Source organism: Felis catus, chromosome A2, assembly GCF_018350175.1.
Source record: "Felis catus isolate Fca126 chromosome A2, F.catus_Fca126_mat1.0, whole genome shotgun sequence".
In the NCBI taxonomy this organism is placed as follows: domain Eukaryota; kingdom Metazoa; phylum Chordata; class Mammalia; order Carnivora; family Felidae; genus Felis; species Felis catus.
The window spans coordinates 75,813,843-75,832,161 of NC_058369.1; the positions used below are offsets into that span (position 1 = coordinate 75,813,843).

The following is an 18,319-nucleotide window of genomic DNA, read 5'->3' on the forward strand; positions in this document are numbered from 1 at the left end:
TCCTATGCTATGAGAAAACATCTACTGCCCAGAAAACATCTACTGCCAATAGTCCAGTGTTGAGGTGAAACACCCGTCCCCAACATTTCCTGAGCCTTGTCTATGCACCTGGGACAGGCTACACGCTTTGCTCACATTTCCTGTTCACTCTGCCTGCAAACGAACGAGGTCCCTTTTGACAGATGAGGAAAAGGAGGAGAAACAGCTCGCCAACGACTGCACAGTTATCATGTTATGTGAGGGCACTTAATCTCCTGATGCCACCTCTGGGGACAATGCTCCAGTGCCCGCTTGGGAGCCCCATGCAGCCTCAAAAGAGACACTGAGCAGAAACAAATTAGTGCTGTGCTCCATAGTCCATGCCGAATCAAGGATTGCTATTATTAGTGGTGTTTTTATTGCACCAAAGCTCTTCCGTATTCTCAGCACCCTGACCTTTGGGGGTTCCTCTCCCCATTTTGTGGTCAGACCTGTCCCTGCCCTCTGGCTCCACCCTCCAGCCTCTCTCTCTCTGTCTCTCACCAGCAGATGCCTCACGGATGCAGAGCTCAGACCCTAACCTGCCCTCTGCCACCCACCTAGTCAGTCTCCTTCCAGCAGGTGCAGCTGGGAGGTCACCCTGGGCTTCTCTCCACCAGCGGGGAAGCAGAACCATGCTGGGTCCCCTCGCCTTCCTGTGCGCCCTCCTGTTTCCCGGTAAGTCCTGACTCCCTCCCCGGCGCGGGTGCGTGGGGTGCCCTGAGGCTCTTATCCTTCCCTGTCTCACCGCTGTCCCCCCTCGCAGGTGATGTGGCAGCGATCAGTGTGGAGCAGCCAGCCGTGGTGGTGGCACGTGCAGGCAGCTGGGCCACACTGCCCTGCAAAGCCAGCACCTCGGTCAGCTACATCCACTGGTACCGCCACCAGGAGGGTACAGCCCCCAAGAGGATCCTCATGCTGGATATGTCCAGCTCATATGTGACCAAAGATGGTGTCTTGACAGCAGACAAGGTCCACGCCAAGAAAGGCAAGGATAGCACAAGCTCTAACCTGTTGCTGCTGAAGCTGGCGAAGAGCGATGAGGGAGTGTATTACTGTGCTGTTTGGGAAGATCAGAGCACAGCCTTACAGGAAGCTCAGGTCCTTGAGCAAAAAGTCCCCAACTCCCAGGGTGCTCCAGTCCTGGACTTTCCATGGGTGCTGGGTCCCTGGGGTTTCCTGGGTCAACCGACAGTACCCTGGACACTGGAGGACACCCCCCTCCGCGGGTCCACTGCACATGACCCACGAGGCTAAGGAGCCCCGGCTCACAGGCTGGTGCAGACCCAGGGGGCTGTCCCGTCTGGAGGCACTTTTCTAAAGATCGTCCAGGGTGAGCTTCTGAAGCATCTGGAGCAGGATCTGAGCTGCTCAAGGCAGCAGCCAGGAGCACCAGGCACCAGCCCCATGTGGCTACTGAGCACTTGAAATGTAGCCAGTGCACTAATCCATGCCGCCATGGGCTGCTTGTGTAGCATATTCTGGAGAATATAAAAGATGAACTATATCCTTAAAATTTTCTATATTAACTGCACACTGAAATACTATTTTGGATATCATTCACTAAAGAAAATTTGTGCTAGAATTATTTCTTTAACTTTGTTACTTAGTTACTTAACTTTGTTTTTAACGCAGCATTTAGGGAATTTTTAATTTGTGTCTCAAATTGTGTCTAACACTTACTTCTATTGAACAGAGCTGTGCCGGACTGATGATTCAAGAATCTGACCATCTCCAATGAAGAATGTGGGAATAAAATATCGTGCAAATAATTTCAAGGCCGAGAGACTCTCTGGGGATTCCGCACAAAATGGGTGCAAGCCGAGACTGGAAGGCAGCTCCTGACTCCAGTTTCTAAGTTGCCACCTCACCCACTGCTGGTTCCTGTGCAGAGAGAGAGATTCCTTGATCAGAAGCCCAGGAAACAGTGTGGCTGACTTCGCAGCACCCTCACCCATGCCTGGCGCTCACTCTTCTGCGGGGGAAATGATCCTCAGGGCAGGTGCATGCATCAGCCCTGGACGAGACCCCGGGCCCTCCGCCTTCCCCTTCTCCTTGAAAGTGACTCCATATGGGATTTGGGGACCAGCTTCCCTGGACCTCTGTTCTCTCCTCTGTAAAGCGAGGAGGTTTAAGTGCTACAATGTGTGACTGATTTTTGTATTAAAGCAAAATTATACCAAAAATATATCACTATGTTCACTAACTTCTTATAAAGTTAGTCAGCTTCTTGACCAAAAGAAAAAAAAAAGAAAAAGAAATAAAAATGAAAGAAGAGAAATTAAAGAAAAGAAAAGCTATATTACTAATTCCCTAGCCATAAACAGGAGAGGCCCTGCTGTGTGGAGGGAAGATAAAACTCTCTGAGGAGGTCTAAGCTGAATTAAATACATTTTCAATTGAAAATTCCAACTTTATGTACAACTTAATAGCATTGGCAAAAATAATTAATGAAAGGGAAGTCTAAATGATCGGAAGTAAATTGGTTTCTCGGATTTGCTAAATCTTCCTCCATCTTGATGAGCTTCTGTTTGTGTGGATGATTTATATTTAAGACATGCCTGCCTGTGAAGGAGCCCAAACAACATCTGGACCCTCTACTGAAGTCCCGGGTCAAGGTTAAGGCCTCCAGCAAGTGCAGGAAGTGTGTGAGGGGGGGAGGGTTTAGGGGGCAGAAAGTCACCTTCCCTCCCTCTTGGGGGTGGTCCCCTCATTTGTCCTTCCCATTTCCTAATACAACCCAACCCTCTCGTCTTGCTGCACCTTCTCAGTGCCTGACTCCACAGAGGGGTGACTCTGAGATCTGATTATTATAGTTTAGTTAGAGAGAAGTGAGATAAATATGAAGACGCTCTCATGAGAAGTGATCCCAAGTCCGTGTCAATCTCAGTTTTCCACGTGGATCCATTGTGCTTTTGATGTACAGCCTGAGAGGACAGTGGCCTTGTACAGGGAGGAAACACCCCCTTTGTGGAGGAAGAAACAAGTCTATGTTTGGAGTCATTTCCTCCTTCTTCCCCTTCTCCTTTCGGCTAAGGTGAGCTTCACCCAGGACACTTTGACCACACATAGTAAAGGCCAACCAGCTCTGCCTTAAGTAAAGATTATTCATTACAAGGTTGTTTCAAGGCTGATTCATGAAAACACTAAAAATATCTTATTGGAGTATATAGGACTGAGTATAGTAGGGCCTCTATGTCTGTTGAAGTGAGATTCATATTTTGAATATTACTGATGGACTCACATTACCTCAAGGGTAAAGGACTTTGCATAGATGGCTGCTTGAAAAATCCTGATGATTTGGGCTCAACTCATTCGTTTCATGCCTGAGGTGGGTGAGACGCAATGCTTTTGAGTAATAGAAGCAACATTATAATTTCAAATCAATGCTGAATAAAGTCCAAGAACACCTCAAAAATCACAATTTTCCTAGTTATAATATCCAATACCAACTGCTCACACCCACCAGTACTGTGGAAAAGTCATGTCTTTTACCTCAGAGTCATCTCCTAGAAATCACACTTCTAAAGATTTCTAGGCACACCTGGAAATCCATGTTGAGTGTGTTTTTCTGAGGGCTCTTTATGTTTCACCCCCCAGAATGGGTTCTGGGACGCAGCCTCGGAGAGAAGAAAGGGCACAACATTGGAGGGGTCACTTCTAAACACTGGGATCAGGATAGTTTTTGCTACGTCACTTCCACCCTAATTAGTCTGTAGCAAACTTGCATTGCTTTTGAATTTTATTTTAAGATGTATTTTTGAAAACAATTCACATGTTACTTAATATTAAAAATCTTGCATATTACTGAGCACGTAGACAGAACATGTGACATCTGATGGTTAGAAAGGCCTGAAAGGGGCTGTGTCATCATTTTTGTCCCCTCTTCTCAAACAACAACTTTTGCCTCTGTTACAAAACAAAATCCGGTTTTCTCTTCGGATCCCCACTGACTCCATCTGCCTACTTAGAGACCAGGTCCGTTCTTGGAGAATCGGAGTAGGTACTTGGTCTGAGTGTGTCTTTTCCCCCGTGGAGGACAGACACCAAGTACTACAGACAGTGGCACAAATAGTCTTCTCATTAACGCTGTGCTGTAACTTCCTTGGTTTCCTTATGCCACTTTTGTCCAGACGCAGAGGCAGGAGTGAGATGGTCCCAGCAGAAGCACACACACCGTCGCACACAACCCTGGTTTCCTTCAACAACGTCTTGGGTACTTTTATTGCCTGAAACACGATCTCCTAGCCTTCTAGGAAGGTTGCTAGAAAATTGCCCTCGCGTGTTCTTCATCTGGAGACTGAGAAGAAGATAGACTTTCAAGTAGGACTCTGTGTGTCTCCACTTTGGGGGTACAGATTTCTCTCCCAGTAACAGGACAAGGGTGGATGTTGTGGGGCACAAAGCATGGATTCTGTGAAACCTGTTTCCTCCCCAGGATCAACACGCCATGTTTCTCCCCCACTGCTCTGTGCCCCAGTCCCCAGGGATTATGCTAATGGGCATCTTTGCTCTGATATGCATTGACTGTTGGTCAATGGAAGTTGAAGTTCAAAGAAGCATCACCATGTCCCCTGACAGAAGCATTTTTTTCAGGCACTAGATGGACGTCCAAGCCTTTTGATATAGGGTCCTGGGAGAGAAGAAATAAATGCCTCGCATGGGTTAATTGTTATAAAAGGGAATGGCCACTTCCACTCGCACCTGTGTTTTCCTGAGCATAACCCTCTCTCTCTGGCGTAGATGGCACTATGTGTTGGCCCCTGCGAGGATGCAGACCCCCTTCAGGGAAGGAACCCTGAGCTCACTCTGCTCCCACCTCCCAGCCTCCTCCTGATGCTTCCACTGACTGCTTCCAAACAACAACCAGAGAATAAGGAAACCCACCCATGCGGTCCATGAGGGTCCACCTCGTAATGCCCAGGGCGAGGTAAAGAGAGGCGGACAGTCCATCTGGACTGGAGCAAAAGAATGAAATCAAGCAGACAGTCAGATAAGTGGGTTATATTTGCCTCCAAGTAAATAACACAAGTTGGAGACTCAGGAGATTTTATCTAGTTCCTTTCATTTCACTTTCCGCAAAACCACCAAGGTCCCATCTTTAACAGAACAGGATGTGCTTTTCTAGTTGATGAACGTAGCGGAGAGGAGCATGTAGATTATTTGTAATGCTGTCGTTCTTCAGTTAGATCAGGGATTCCAGGTATTTGTCGAGTTATGAAGTAAATCGTCATCACCTAAGTAGAACAAAATTAATAACTTACAGAGATATCTGTGTAGATAAATGATTACAGTGCTTTTTGACACAATATTATGATGAATCCAACTCTCTGTTCTTGACGTCCTTTAATAGAATAATCAATTGTACAGCAGTGAAACCATCCCAAATCTTATTAAAAGAGACCAGAGAATTGTCTTCCACCTTCACAATGTCAACTACAACCCAGCCTCTCACCTTTGTTATAATTGATCTATCTTTTCTGTCCTTCCTTACTTTACCTTCTTGCCACCTTTTTTTTTTTTTTCAACGTTTATTTATTTTTGGGACAGAGAGAGACAGAGCATGAACGGGGGAGGGGCAGAGAGAGAGGGAGACACAGAATCGGAAACAGGCTCCAGGCTCTGAGCCATCAGCCCAGAGCCTGACGCGGGGCTCGAACTCCCGGACCGCGAGATCGTGACCTGGCTGAAGTCCGACGCTTAACTGACTGCGCCACCCAGGCGCCCCAGCTTTCTTGCCACCTTTAAGTCGCATTGACTCTTTCAATCACAAACTGAGCATTCCTATGTATAGCAGTTCTGCTGCCTTTATTTTCTTTTAACTTCTAAATTGAAGTTACAGAGTGATTACCCAAACTCTGCAGTTATATTCTGAAAGTGGCAGAATTAGCGTTTGTAGCCCACGGGTCAACAGATCTCTTTGATTGCTTTTCATTGCTCGGCCAAGAAAAAGAATTAGGTTCTTTCTGAAAATTAATATATATAGCATAATTCTGATAAGATTTTAATAATAGGTACATTTTACTGAGAGCTCCTTATGTCCTCAGCACAGTATGAAGCATTTTATATGCTTCTTGTTATGTGATGCCTGGTTATCAGAGGAGAGAGGAAAGAGAGTGTGAGGGCTATCAAAGTACCCACACCGATGTCCCTAAACCTGCCCCAAGTGTCTGGGTTGACATAATTTCCTATTGACTTAAAAATTGACTTTCCTATTGACAATAAATTCCTATAGACTTCCTGTTTGGAGACTGTATATGTTGAAATGGTGTGATTATCTCAGAGAGAAGTAAGGTGCACAGAGATTTTCAGTAATTTTGAAAGGCTCCCTGTGAAGGTGCTAAATTCAGATCTCTTTGGCTCCACTGGCTGTCACATGTTGTGCTGGATGTGGTGTCTGTCCAGTAGCTCATGTGATCGTCACAAAAATCCTGCCATGACCCCTATTTCACAGGTGGAGGAATTGATGCTTAGAGAGAAATAGAAATATTTCCAAAAAATAGTCCAGGCTGTTTCATTGCACTGTTGGGCCACTTGGAATTTTCTGTGTTTGTTGACTCAAGAAGAATACACACTGGTATTTGTGAGCAAATACGGGTTGTCCCAGACCTGCCGCCCAGCCCAGCAGAGCCTGGTTGGGACAGTATGTGGGTCACTCATGAAGCCATGCCTAAGGAGTCCCAGTGGGCACACATCTGGAAGACTTCCTTTTTAGACAGTCCGTCCCGGAGCCCAGTCTGTGGGTGGGGCACAAAAGCCTACAAAAAATCACTACCTTCTCTGTTTTGTGAACTTGCTTTAGCAGACAGTATCCTGGGTCAACTACATGGAGAACACTTAAAACTTCAGAGCCAGACTTACAGAAACAATCAAAATATGCTAGAAGATAATGTTTTGGGAATTTGTAGCTGGCCGTTTTCTTCTCAGATGTACATCGTGTCACCTGGAGCCCTTTCTCTGTTTAGGGAAAACAGTCAGAAATAGCTCCCCCGAAAGTGGCTGGTGTCTGGGTTCACAACAAGCTCATTTTGTCGAATTAATTGTGAGCTAGTGAGCTTGAAAGTCAGAATGAAATGAAAAAGAAAGTGATTTGTTTCCTAAGTTTTTAAGTCTCTCATTTATAAAGAGGCAGGCAAGTCTGGCAAACTGTGAGCACAGTTTCACTAGAGGTTCTAGATGCAGAAAAGTGGGGGTATGGAGTTGGCCAAGTTCGCATGCACGTCAGAGAAGGGCTAGCACTCGGGGCTGGGACATGATGTGAGGTGTTGGGGAGACAGTAAGAGAATGTATTTTCTGGTTCCCTGTCTCTGGGGGTCTTATCCAAGGGAGGATAGAAACTTCCACAGAAACCCAAAGCACATGGAGGGAGAACTTGAGAACATCCGGCTGATGTCAAGCTTCTGGAACACAACCCTCGAGGAACACGACCAACAGTGGACCAACATCAGCACAGACCAGCCCAAACCAGACCTGACTGTCCCCACGGGCTGCACAGGTAGGAGACCCAGAGGCTTCTTAGCGTCTCTGAGGGGGTCAGGGTGCTGAGGGGACCACAGGAGGCAGCAGCCAGGCTTTGGATGAGAAGTGGCAGGTGGGAGCTTTGCATCCCAAGGCATGCTGTGAGTTGGTAGGGGTGGGTTTGGGGCTGGTTACTGCGCAGGACAATTCAGAGGGAGAGGCTGAATCCAGAGAGCGGGGCCAAGGGCTGGAAGGCAGGGAGACTGTGAGAACTAACTCTCCTCCTGGGTGCAGTGATGGCATCCTGGGGTGAGCAGGAGGCAGGGAGACAGAAGGATGAGGAAGGGGACAAAGGAGACAGAACTAGCCTGAAAGGGGCTGTTCTAAACCAGAGGAAACTATTCTTTTTTAATTTGTAACCTTTATTTATTATTGAGAGGCAGAGAGAGACAGAGCATAAGCATGGGAGGGACAGAGAGAGGAGGAGACAGAGAATCCAAAGGAGGCTCCAGGCTCTGAGATGTCAGCACAGAGCCCGATGTGGGGCTCCAACTCACGGACTGTGAGATCATGACCTGAGCCGAAGTCGGACACTTAACTGACTGAGCCACCCAGGCACCCCGAGAAAACTATTTTCAATTGGTAAGTTTAGTGCCTCTTCCAGCATCAGAAGGAGGAAGAGATGACACATGTAAGTTCAGCAATGACAATGCTCCCATTCCCTGCCACACACGAGAGATGTAGCCTGGGTTTGCTTTAACCACTGTGCCCTGCTCAGGGTACCTGCGTGAGGGGGGAGGGGGCACCAGTGGGGACCACAATCCATCCCATGCCCACCGCCCTCTATACCATGAACAGGGCTGTGTCAGCCTGGGAAAAAGTGCCTTTTTCTAATTTTCTGCCCAGGTTGTGCCATGTTTTAATTAGTAAAAAGGAGACTTCTGTGCTATGGGAGGCCCTGTTCAGGAAGTAGTAACTTCATAGAGTTGTGTAAACAAGGTACAAGGTTTAAAAAAAAAAAACTCTTGGGCTCCTGGGTGGCTCAGTTGGTTAAGCATCTGACTTCAGTTCAGGTCATGATCTCACGGTTTGTGAGTTCGAGCCCCATGTTGGGCTTTGTGCTGACAGCTCAGAACCTGGAGGCTGCTTTGGATTCTGTCTTCCCCTCTCTCTGCCCCTCCTCTGCTCATGCTCTGTCTCTCAAAAATAAGCATAAAAATTTTTTTTAATATAAATAATTTAAAAACAACCTTAATCCATGAAGCTTCCTAAGGAAAAAAAAAAAAAAAGGCATACTAGTCTACAAAAAGAATTCTCAAAGAACCAATGAAAATACTATTATTTGAATCTAGGAGCCAAATTTTACATTTCAGAACCTTGAGAGAAAAAGATAGTCATAGGAAAGGTAGTAAAACAACCCCAAATCCTGCATTTGGGTAGACCCTGGGGACCCAGCTTTGGGATGAGAGGAGGATGAGGTGAGCTGAAACATCTCCAGAATTGTCTTCTGTGGAGCAGAGATGCCAGCCCCCACCCCAGGGATGGAGTGAGGTTATGAGATTAGAAATCCAAATGCTTACCCTATGGTCCAGCAATTGCACTACTAGGCATTTACCCAAGGGATACAGGTGTGATGTTTCGAAGGGGCACATGCACCCCCATGTTTCTAGCAGCACTAGCAACAATAGCCAAAGTATGGAAAGAGCCCCAATGTCCATTGATGGATGAATGGATAAAGAAAATGTGGTATAGATATACAATGGAGTATTACTCGGCAATCAAAAAGAATGAAATCTTGCTGTTTGCAGCTACGTGGATGGAACTGGAAGGTATTATGCTAAGTGAAATGAGTCAGTCAGAGAAAGACAAATATCATATGACTTCACTCATATGAGGACTTTAAGAGACAGAACAGATGAACATAAGGGAAGGGAAGCAAAACTAATATAAAAACAGGGAGGGGGGGAAAAACAGAAGAGACTCTTAAAGGTGGAGAACAAACAGAGGGTTGCTGGAGGAGATGTGGGAGGGGGGATGGGCTAAATGGGTAAGAGGCACTAAGGAATCTACTCCTGAAATCATTGTGCACTATATGCCAACTAATTTGGATGTAAATTAAAAAAAATAAAACTAAAAAAAAAAATTAAAAAAATAAAAATAAATAAATAAAAAAGACAAACCTCCCAGAGCAGAATATTGTTATCCCACGACAGGACTTGGTCAAGATGGAGGGGTCAGAAGTGGAGTCATTACTTTCACACTGCAGCAGCCAATGTTTTATTGGTTTTTGCATTTAATAATGAGATGGCTTTGATAACAATTTCAAACATTACGCTGCATATGACACTTAAAATGGTTTTATATTTATATTTTCTTATCTGATACTATTACTACTCTGTGACTCCCTGAAAAAAAAAAAAACACCACTAAAAAGCTACTATTAACCATAATGACGATAGTAGTCACCATGGAACAGGGATTCTACAGACCAGGCTGAGACGGGGAAATTCCCAGTTCTGTAAGGAAAGTTGTATTGAAACACAACCTTGACCCTATGCTTACAAATGGTCTATAGCTACTTTTACACCACAGTGGCAGAGCTGAGTCCTTGCAACAGAGAACCGCAAAACCTAAAAGGTTTACCATTTGGTCCTCTACAGAACCCATTTTTCAGCCACTGCCCTAGAATAAGATACTGTGGAGTGACATTTATTTTTATTTTGTGTTTCTCTATTCCCAGTGTTTCCTCAATGACCCTTTGTTACATTTCCACCTTCCCCATATTAACTGTCTTATTCTAGATAAATTCCTTAACATATCTTTGATTCATTTTCCTCCTTTGAAAGTGGAAAATATAACTATATTTACCGGAAGGAACTGTTGCGAGTGACTTAATACATATAATCTTCTCACAAGTGATTGGAGCATGCCTCATGCTCAATATAGGGAGGCATTATATTGCTTATATGGGTTATTTTGGAATAATATAAAACAAAAACCATAACCTGCTCTCTTCTTTTTTTTAATTTTAAATAATAGAAATACATGAAAATAAAAAAACTGTCCCTTTCAGACATTTCTAATACAGCACCTGCCACTGACATTCCTGGAATACAACCATACCTATTCATTTCCTGTCTATGACTGCTTTGAACTACAGTGGCAGATGTGATGAGTCACAACAGAGACGTTAGGGCCAAAACCCTAAATGAAATATTGTTATTATCTGACCCTTTACAGAAAACATTTGGCAGCCCTTCCAGTGCAAGAAAAAATAAGAGAATGAATTTGCAGCTATAACTAAAATTCAAGATGTAAAAACAGAAAATATTGATAAATTTCACTACATGAAAATGAGATCAAGTTCTATGGCAAAAAGCAAGACAAGCTGAATCAAAGGACAAATGACAGACTATGAGAAATACTTGCAACCTGTAGAGCACAATGACCAACCCTCCCCAGAATAAAAATACATTTAAAAATGGAGCTAAAATTGGGGCACCTGGGTGGCTCAGTCGGTTAACCTTCTGACTTCAGCTCAGGTCATGATCTCACGGTCCATGGGTTCGAGCCCCACATTGGGCTCTGTGCTGACAGCTCAGAGCCTGGAACCTGCTTTGGATTCTGTGTCTCCCTCTCTCTCTCTGCCCCTCCCCTGAACACACTCTATCTCTCTCCATCTCTGAAAAATGAATAACGTTAAATAAAAAAAATATTTTTAAATGGGGCTAAAACATTTAAAATATCCTGCAGGAAAATGGCAAAGGACACGGAAAGACAATTCAAAGAATGAAATACACAAATAGCTCTTAAACTTCTACAAAGTTACTCAACCTCACTTACAGTAAGATAAAGATGGGTTAAAGTCACACTGAGATACCATTTCTCACTGGTGAGACTGGTGAGACTGGCAAGAATAAAAGTTTGATGATGCTGTCTGTTGGTGAAGCTGTGGGAGATAACAGGCACTCATACGTTTCTGTAAGGATGCAAAATACAGCCACTTCATGGGGGAATTTGGGAATACCTAACAAAAGTTCACATGCATTTACCTTTCAGCCTAGCAAAAACACTTTTAGAAATTTACTCGGAAGCACAACTTCAACACTATGAAAATATACACGCACAAAGGTATTCATTGGGTAACTGCCAAATGTTGGAAATTATATAACTATCCAGACTCAGGAGGCTGGTTGAATAAATGATGGCAAATGCACACAATGAAGGACGTTACAGTTGTAAAATAGATGTCAGGTGCAAGGTCAATTGTAATTTATACCAGTAGCAATTCACAGTTGGAAATTTTAAAATAGTACCATTTACAATAGTGACAACAACAGTATCAACAAACGTATATAATCCATACAGAAAAAAAATTATCCCAAAATATGAAAGATTAGTACGCTGAAAACTATAAAAGTTTAATGAGAGAGGTTGAAGGGCTAAATAAATGAAGAGATATACCATGTTCATAGATTTGAAGACTGACTATATTTAAGATGTCAAACGTTCCCCAGAGAAGTAGAGTCACTGTAATTCCAATGAAAATCCTAGGAGGACTTTTCATATAGATCACTCAACTGGTTGCAAAATAAATATCGGGAGGGGAAACGACACACCTTTGCCAAACCAGTTTTAAAAAGAGATCTAACACTATTAAGACTCAATGATCAAGAAAGTGGGGTTTGAGTAAAAGCATAAATGGATAGATAAGAGGAACAGAATCCAGAAATAGGACAACAACATAAATGGTTACCTAATTTCTAACAGGGTGCCAAGGAAATCCAATGGACAAAGAATACACTTTTCAACAGATGGTATTGGTACAATTGTTTATCTGTTTAAAGACAAAAACAAAACAAACTCAATCAATACAAAACACCATGTACACAAATTAATTAAAAATTTATTGTAGGCATAAAGGTACAACCTGAAAAATAAAACTTCTTGATGGAAATACAGGAGAAAATCTTTGTGATCTTGGATTAGGCAAAGATCTTTCATATAGGACACCAAAAGCAAGATCATAAAGAAACATTGGATAAATTGCACGTCCTCAAAATTAGTATTTCTGCTCTTTGCAATAGTAAAAAAGACATGAAAAATGGAAAATTTCAGGGAAATGGAAAGGAAAGCCACAGGTTAGAAGAAAATATTTCTAGGGGCGCCTAGGTGGCTTAGTTGGTTAAGCATCCGACTTTAGCTCAGGTCACAATCTCGCGGTCCGTGAGTTCGAGCCCCACGTCAGGCTCTGGGCTGATGGCTCGGAGCCTGGAGCCTGCTTCCGATTCTGTGTCTCCCTCTCTCTCTGCCCCTCCCCCATTCATGCTCTGTCTCTCTCTGTCTCAAAAATAAATAAACATTTAAAAAAAAAAGAAAATATTTCCAAAAGACACATCAGAGAAAAGACTGGTGTTCAGAATAAAGAAAGAAATATCACCACTCAATAATAAGAAAGGAAACCCAATTAAAAAATGGGAAAGAGAAATAGTGGGAATTTGGGCAGAAGTCATCTGAAATTTACTTCTCTTGTTTTTGATCGAATTTTAATGTAAAGAAAATACCAAAAAAAAATGGGAGAGAGGGCCCGCATGTTCTCAGAGACGTAGAGGCTGGAAATGGCACAGCTCCCATTTTATAAGAACATCCAAAAACGAAGGACCAACTGAAATTCAATTACTTTGAACTCACTGGAGAACTGAGGTGGCAGGGTGAGTGACTTACTCAAACACTGGCGACAGACGGGCACTCGCAGGGAGAAACAGGATGTGAGCATTTGCTCATCTTGGACTGATGTTGTCAAGCAGTGGGTCACAAGATTCAAGTGGAATTTGTTAATAAAATAATAAGAGCTGAGTATAGACTAGTGGGAGAGTGTGAACCATTGGGAGCATATGTAGGGCATTTTCCAGCACTTAAAGTTTCTCCCCCTCCAGGAAGCCCAGAAAACTCTTGCAGGGAAGATCAGGGACAATCCAGAGAAAGCCTTCCCCTTCGGTGCTAGTCCATAAACATTTTCCATGTACCCACTTAAAATTGAGACTCCGTAGCAGTATCAGGGAATGTGTCCTTTCCTGACCTTTCACCCTCGTGCTAGCAAACCTTGAAGAAAAGTAACTGCGGAATAGAGCTGAGAGAGCTTAGAGAGACAGACCTTCTCTGGGGACCAGAATAAAGACAAGACTCAATGACAAGTGAAGAGAGAAATACAAAACACACTAGAGAATTGTAAGTGTCTGAACTCTGACAACAAAGAATTTCAACATCAAATGCAGTCTCACTCCTGACGAGTTAACACAAACCCCTACACTAAAGGCCAAGCAGCAAAATTGTGCTCGTTTTCAAACACAGTATATATTTACCTCAGTATCTACTGTACCACGCAACACGGCCAGCCTGCAACCAAACGTTCAGAGGCATACAGCAAGTCAAGAAGAAACATAGTCTGAGGACACAGAGCCGTCACCAGAACTACACTGAAGCATAACACAGATATTGGAAGTGTCAGGAATTTAAAACAACTATGATTGGGGCGCCTGGGTGGCTCAGGCTGACTTCGGCTCAGGTCATGATCTCACAGTCTATGAGTTCAAGCCCCGCGTTGGGCTCTGTGCCGACAGCTCAGAGCCCGGAGCCTGTTTCGGATTTTGTGTGTGTCTCTCTCTCTCTGCCCCTCCCCCGCTCATGCTCTATCTCTCTCTCTGTCAAAAATAATAAACATTAACAAAAATTAAAACAACTATGATTAATATGATAAAGCCTCTAGTCTAGTGGAAAAATTGGACAACATGCAAAATCAGACAGGAAAATTCAGCACAAATTATGGAAAGCCCAAACGCAAATTATGGGAAAGAACCAAAGGAAATGCAAAACTAAAAAACACAGTAAGAGAAATGAAGAATGCCCTAAAAGGCTCAGCAGTGCCTTTAAGAAATATAAGGAAAGAATTAGTTAACATAAAGATAGGACACTAGAAATACCCAACCTCAATGGGAGGAGAGAGAGAGAGAGAGAGAGAGAGAGAGAGAGAGAGAGAGAGAGAAGCTATTGTGCCTGCTGGATTTTGCTATTTGTTGTTGCTCAAATGAGAAAGGAGTGGAGGGTTGATAATAGAGAAGGTTTTCTTACAGATCCTTCTGAGTCTGTGTGACATTGTGAGATCCCAGCAGGCAAATAGCAGGTGGCTTCATCAGACTGGAGGATATTATTACTTATCAGGTAAAAGACTCCATTGCCTTTCTTTAGCAGATCCTACTTGCTCTAACCACAGGGTCATAAGCTGTTGGGACAGAAAGGGCGCTTTGGACATATAGAGCCCAATGCACACACAACCAATGGGCTGTGGGGGCCCAGAGATGGCAAATGTCTTGTCCCAAGCTAGTTAACCACAGAGACAGGACTACACCTGCATTTTTAAACATAGCACGATTGCTTACAAGTGTTTTCTTCTTTCAACATGACAGCCAACTGGGTTTGTTTTCAAATTACAGTTTTAGTAAGGCATCTATTTTTCCATGGGAGATAGAATTCTACAAATTTCTTTTTCTTCCAGGAAAATACTGTCATCACAGAAATTATTTTCTCATTGTGCATTGCCTGGTAAAGACTCATGTTGCTAAGTGGTAAAGGTGGCTACTAAAAAATGGAGACCATCGTTCACATTTCTCACATGTCTGTTGGCATGTTTGTGTTTTCAGTTACTGAAGAGTTTCCTCTTTCGGAAATTCAATCCCAAATTGCTGACTCAGCAGACCTGGTGTTTGTGAGAACAGAAGGGCTTTTCCTTTGATGTGGTCTCTGAGCAGTTTCACACACTTGAACACCTGAAATCAAAACGTTTTAATTCTCTGAACACTTTTCCTGGTAATTTAAAAAAGGCCTTGGTAGACCACTGGTCCCATCTCTTCTTTTTTTCTTTCTTTTCTTCATCTCTTTTTTTCTCTCTTTCTCTCTTTCTCTCTCTCCTTTCCTTCTCTGTCCCTTTCTTTCTTCCTTCCTTGCTCTCTCTCACTCTTCCTTCCTTCCTTTCTCTCTCTCTCCCTCCATCCCTCCCTTCCTTCCTCCTTTGTTTCTTTTTTATTTGCTCTTATTATGCCTATTTTGTGTAGCACTTTTCCATCACTATTGCCTCCATGGAAAGAAAACAGACATTTGGGTCAATTAATCTGAGGACAACTTATGACATATGAAATGCCACGAAGCCTATATTCAAGGATTTCCAGAGGCGTCCAGAAGATCAAATTACCAGGACAAGGTTTCTACCTACTGCTCATGCCATGAGACTCAGGCTGACTTAAAAACATTTTTTTTAATGTTTATTTATTTTTGAGAGAGAGAGAGAGACAGATCACAAGCAGGGGAGGGGCAGAGAGAGAGGGAGACACAGAATCTGAAGTAGGCTCTAGGCTCTGAGCTGTCAGCACAGAGCCTGATGCGGGACTCGAACACACGAACCATAAGATCGTGACCTGAGTTGAAGTTGGATGCCCAACCGACCGAGCCACCCTGGCGCCCCAAGGCTGACATTTTTTAAAAATAGTTATTTATTTTTGAGAGAGAGAGAGCATGTGAGCAGGGGAGGAGCAGAGAGAGAGGGAGACACAGAATCGGAAGCAGGCTCCAGGCTCCGAGCTGTCAGCCCAGAGCCCGATGCGGGGCTCGAACTCACCAACTGTGAGATCATGACCTGAACCCAAGTTGGACGCTCAACCGACTGAGACATCCAGTTGCCCCTGACATTTTTTTTAATATAAGCTCTACCCAGTGTGATAACATCTAACCAGGCTGGATCAAGATATCTACAGAAGGAATTAGGCTCATAGTAACTCCTCTTGGTAAGTAACTTTGTCCTGTTTTGATCCTGTGAATGAAAAACTGATAAGCTTTTTAGAAAACAACAACAACAACAACAACAAAAACAATGTAGGATCACCTCAGCAGATGGACAGCAATTTTGCAGCTACTGGTCACTCTATATGGAAATAAAACTACTTTGGAAATGGTTTTGCTCTTTCCTGCTTGCCAGCAGATTGAGTTCTACTGTTACAAAATAAACACACAAATTAGGCTTGAATCAGGCTTGAAATTAAGCTATTTGTATGACCATATCTGTAAACTATTTGTGTAAGTTCCAGATGGTTTTCTTGTATACAGTCTTTTCAGTGAGAAACACTTTGATTATCTCTAGTATTAATAAAGAGTGCTCCTTTCTTAATGAAGAGTGCTCCTTTCTCTAATAACTGCAGAACCTAGATGATTGCTTTAGATCTCCTCTTCAACGGCAGAGCAAAACATGTAACCCTTACGGTAAATGACTAAAGAACATCATTAATCAACATATTCTTGTTATTCTAGGTTCTTAGAGATAGGCTGAGACTAGTCAAAATTTGTGCTGTTGCAACTCTGGGGATACTGGGTAGAGATGGTCCAGATGAATGGAATTTGTGAGCTCAGTAAAGCATTTCAGCTCCAGAGCCCATGAAGAGTCTGCCTGCATGGTTTTATATTTTCATGTGTTCACTTATTGTCTTAGCAAACATTTACTGAAGACAGTGTCTAGGCTGGACGCTAGAGATAAAAGGGGCACAAGACGCAGTCCCAACGCTTCAAAAGCTTGCAGTCTAGTGGACAAATATTCTCGATTGTGACTTCTTGGGCCCCTGTTTTTCAGCATGTGGCCACCAGAGACACAGAATGTCTTAGGTTCATGAGCCTTTTGCTTTCTTACTTTCTGTAATACTTATTGCTTATAAAATCCATACATTTTGTTTAGTGGAACATTTGATAAGGGGGCCCCAAACCATCTGAGTAAAGAGAATGATGATATTAGCTACTATTTACTGAGAGCCATGTACCATGCTGACTAGTTACAGTGCCTTATCTGAGTCCTCAACAGCCCTGCCCAGGAAACCCTCTTATTTTAATATCACTGTTGGGGAAACTGAGGCTTTGGGAAGTTCAGTTAATTGCCTGAATTCACATGGCTAGTTACTATGGCAAAATTTGGAGCCAACAGAGACCTGTCTCACGGAGCATGGTCTAGGCCATTATATGGTATTATAAACATTAAGCTGTATTTTTAATTCTGCATATTTACTCTCGGTAACCTGACATTTTAAATCGACTCTTTAGTTGAATGCTTAACTAATTATAGTTCATTGTGTGTATTACTCCTCATGTGAAAACAATTCTTCTGCTTCTAATCAGGGCACTAAAATCGCCTTTCTTCCCCCTAAATGAGTAAGTCATGTAGAATATGCATTTATTACATTCTCAGTGTGAGTCTTAGGGTATTGCTATAAAATGACAAGTCCTTTTCCACACCATCGCATTCAGTCTTCTTTCCGCATTGGCATCAAGTGCGCCGGGAAACACTGACTCGGGCAGGACAGCTGGAGCAGGTGACCTACACGCAGGACTCGGCCGCATGACCCACAGCTGCTTTTCCGCTTAAGCTGGGACAGCGGCAGAAAGACCAGACCAGACAGGATCCTCTGATGAGCAGCTCAGGATTTTACATCAGTTCCCTGGAAACGACAGAGGCATTGTCAAGTCTAAAGAGCAGTCTCGGGACACCTGGGTGGCCCAGTCGGTTGAGCGTCTGACTTCGGCTCAGGTCATGATCTCGGGAGTCATGGGTTGGAGCCCCCTGATGGGCTCTGTGCTCACAGCTCAGAACCTGGAGCTTGCTTCAGATTCTGGGTCTCCCTCTCTCTGTGCCTCTTCCCCGCTCATGTTCTGTCTCTCTCTCTCTCTCTCTCTCTCAAAAGTAAATAAGCATTAAGAAAAGAAAAAGGGAGGGGCGCCTGGGTGGCGCAGTCGGTTAAGCGTCCGACTTCAGCCA

At 43.6% G+C, this 18,319-nt stretch overlaps 1 protein-coding gene across 1 annotated transcript in view; it reads left to right on the forward strand.

Annotated features, from left to right (window-relative positions):
• Positions 1-584: 584 nt before the first annotated feature.
• Positions 585-18,319, forward strand: part of TRG (uncharacterized) — a gene marked incomplete at its 5' end in the record, with an annotated part of 115,089 nt that continues 97,354 nt past the window's right edge. Inside the window, 1 exon segment of the mRNA NM_001305026.1 lies at positions 585-696. Coding sequence (NP_001291955.1) covers positions 654-696 — 43 coding nt within the window.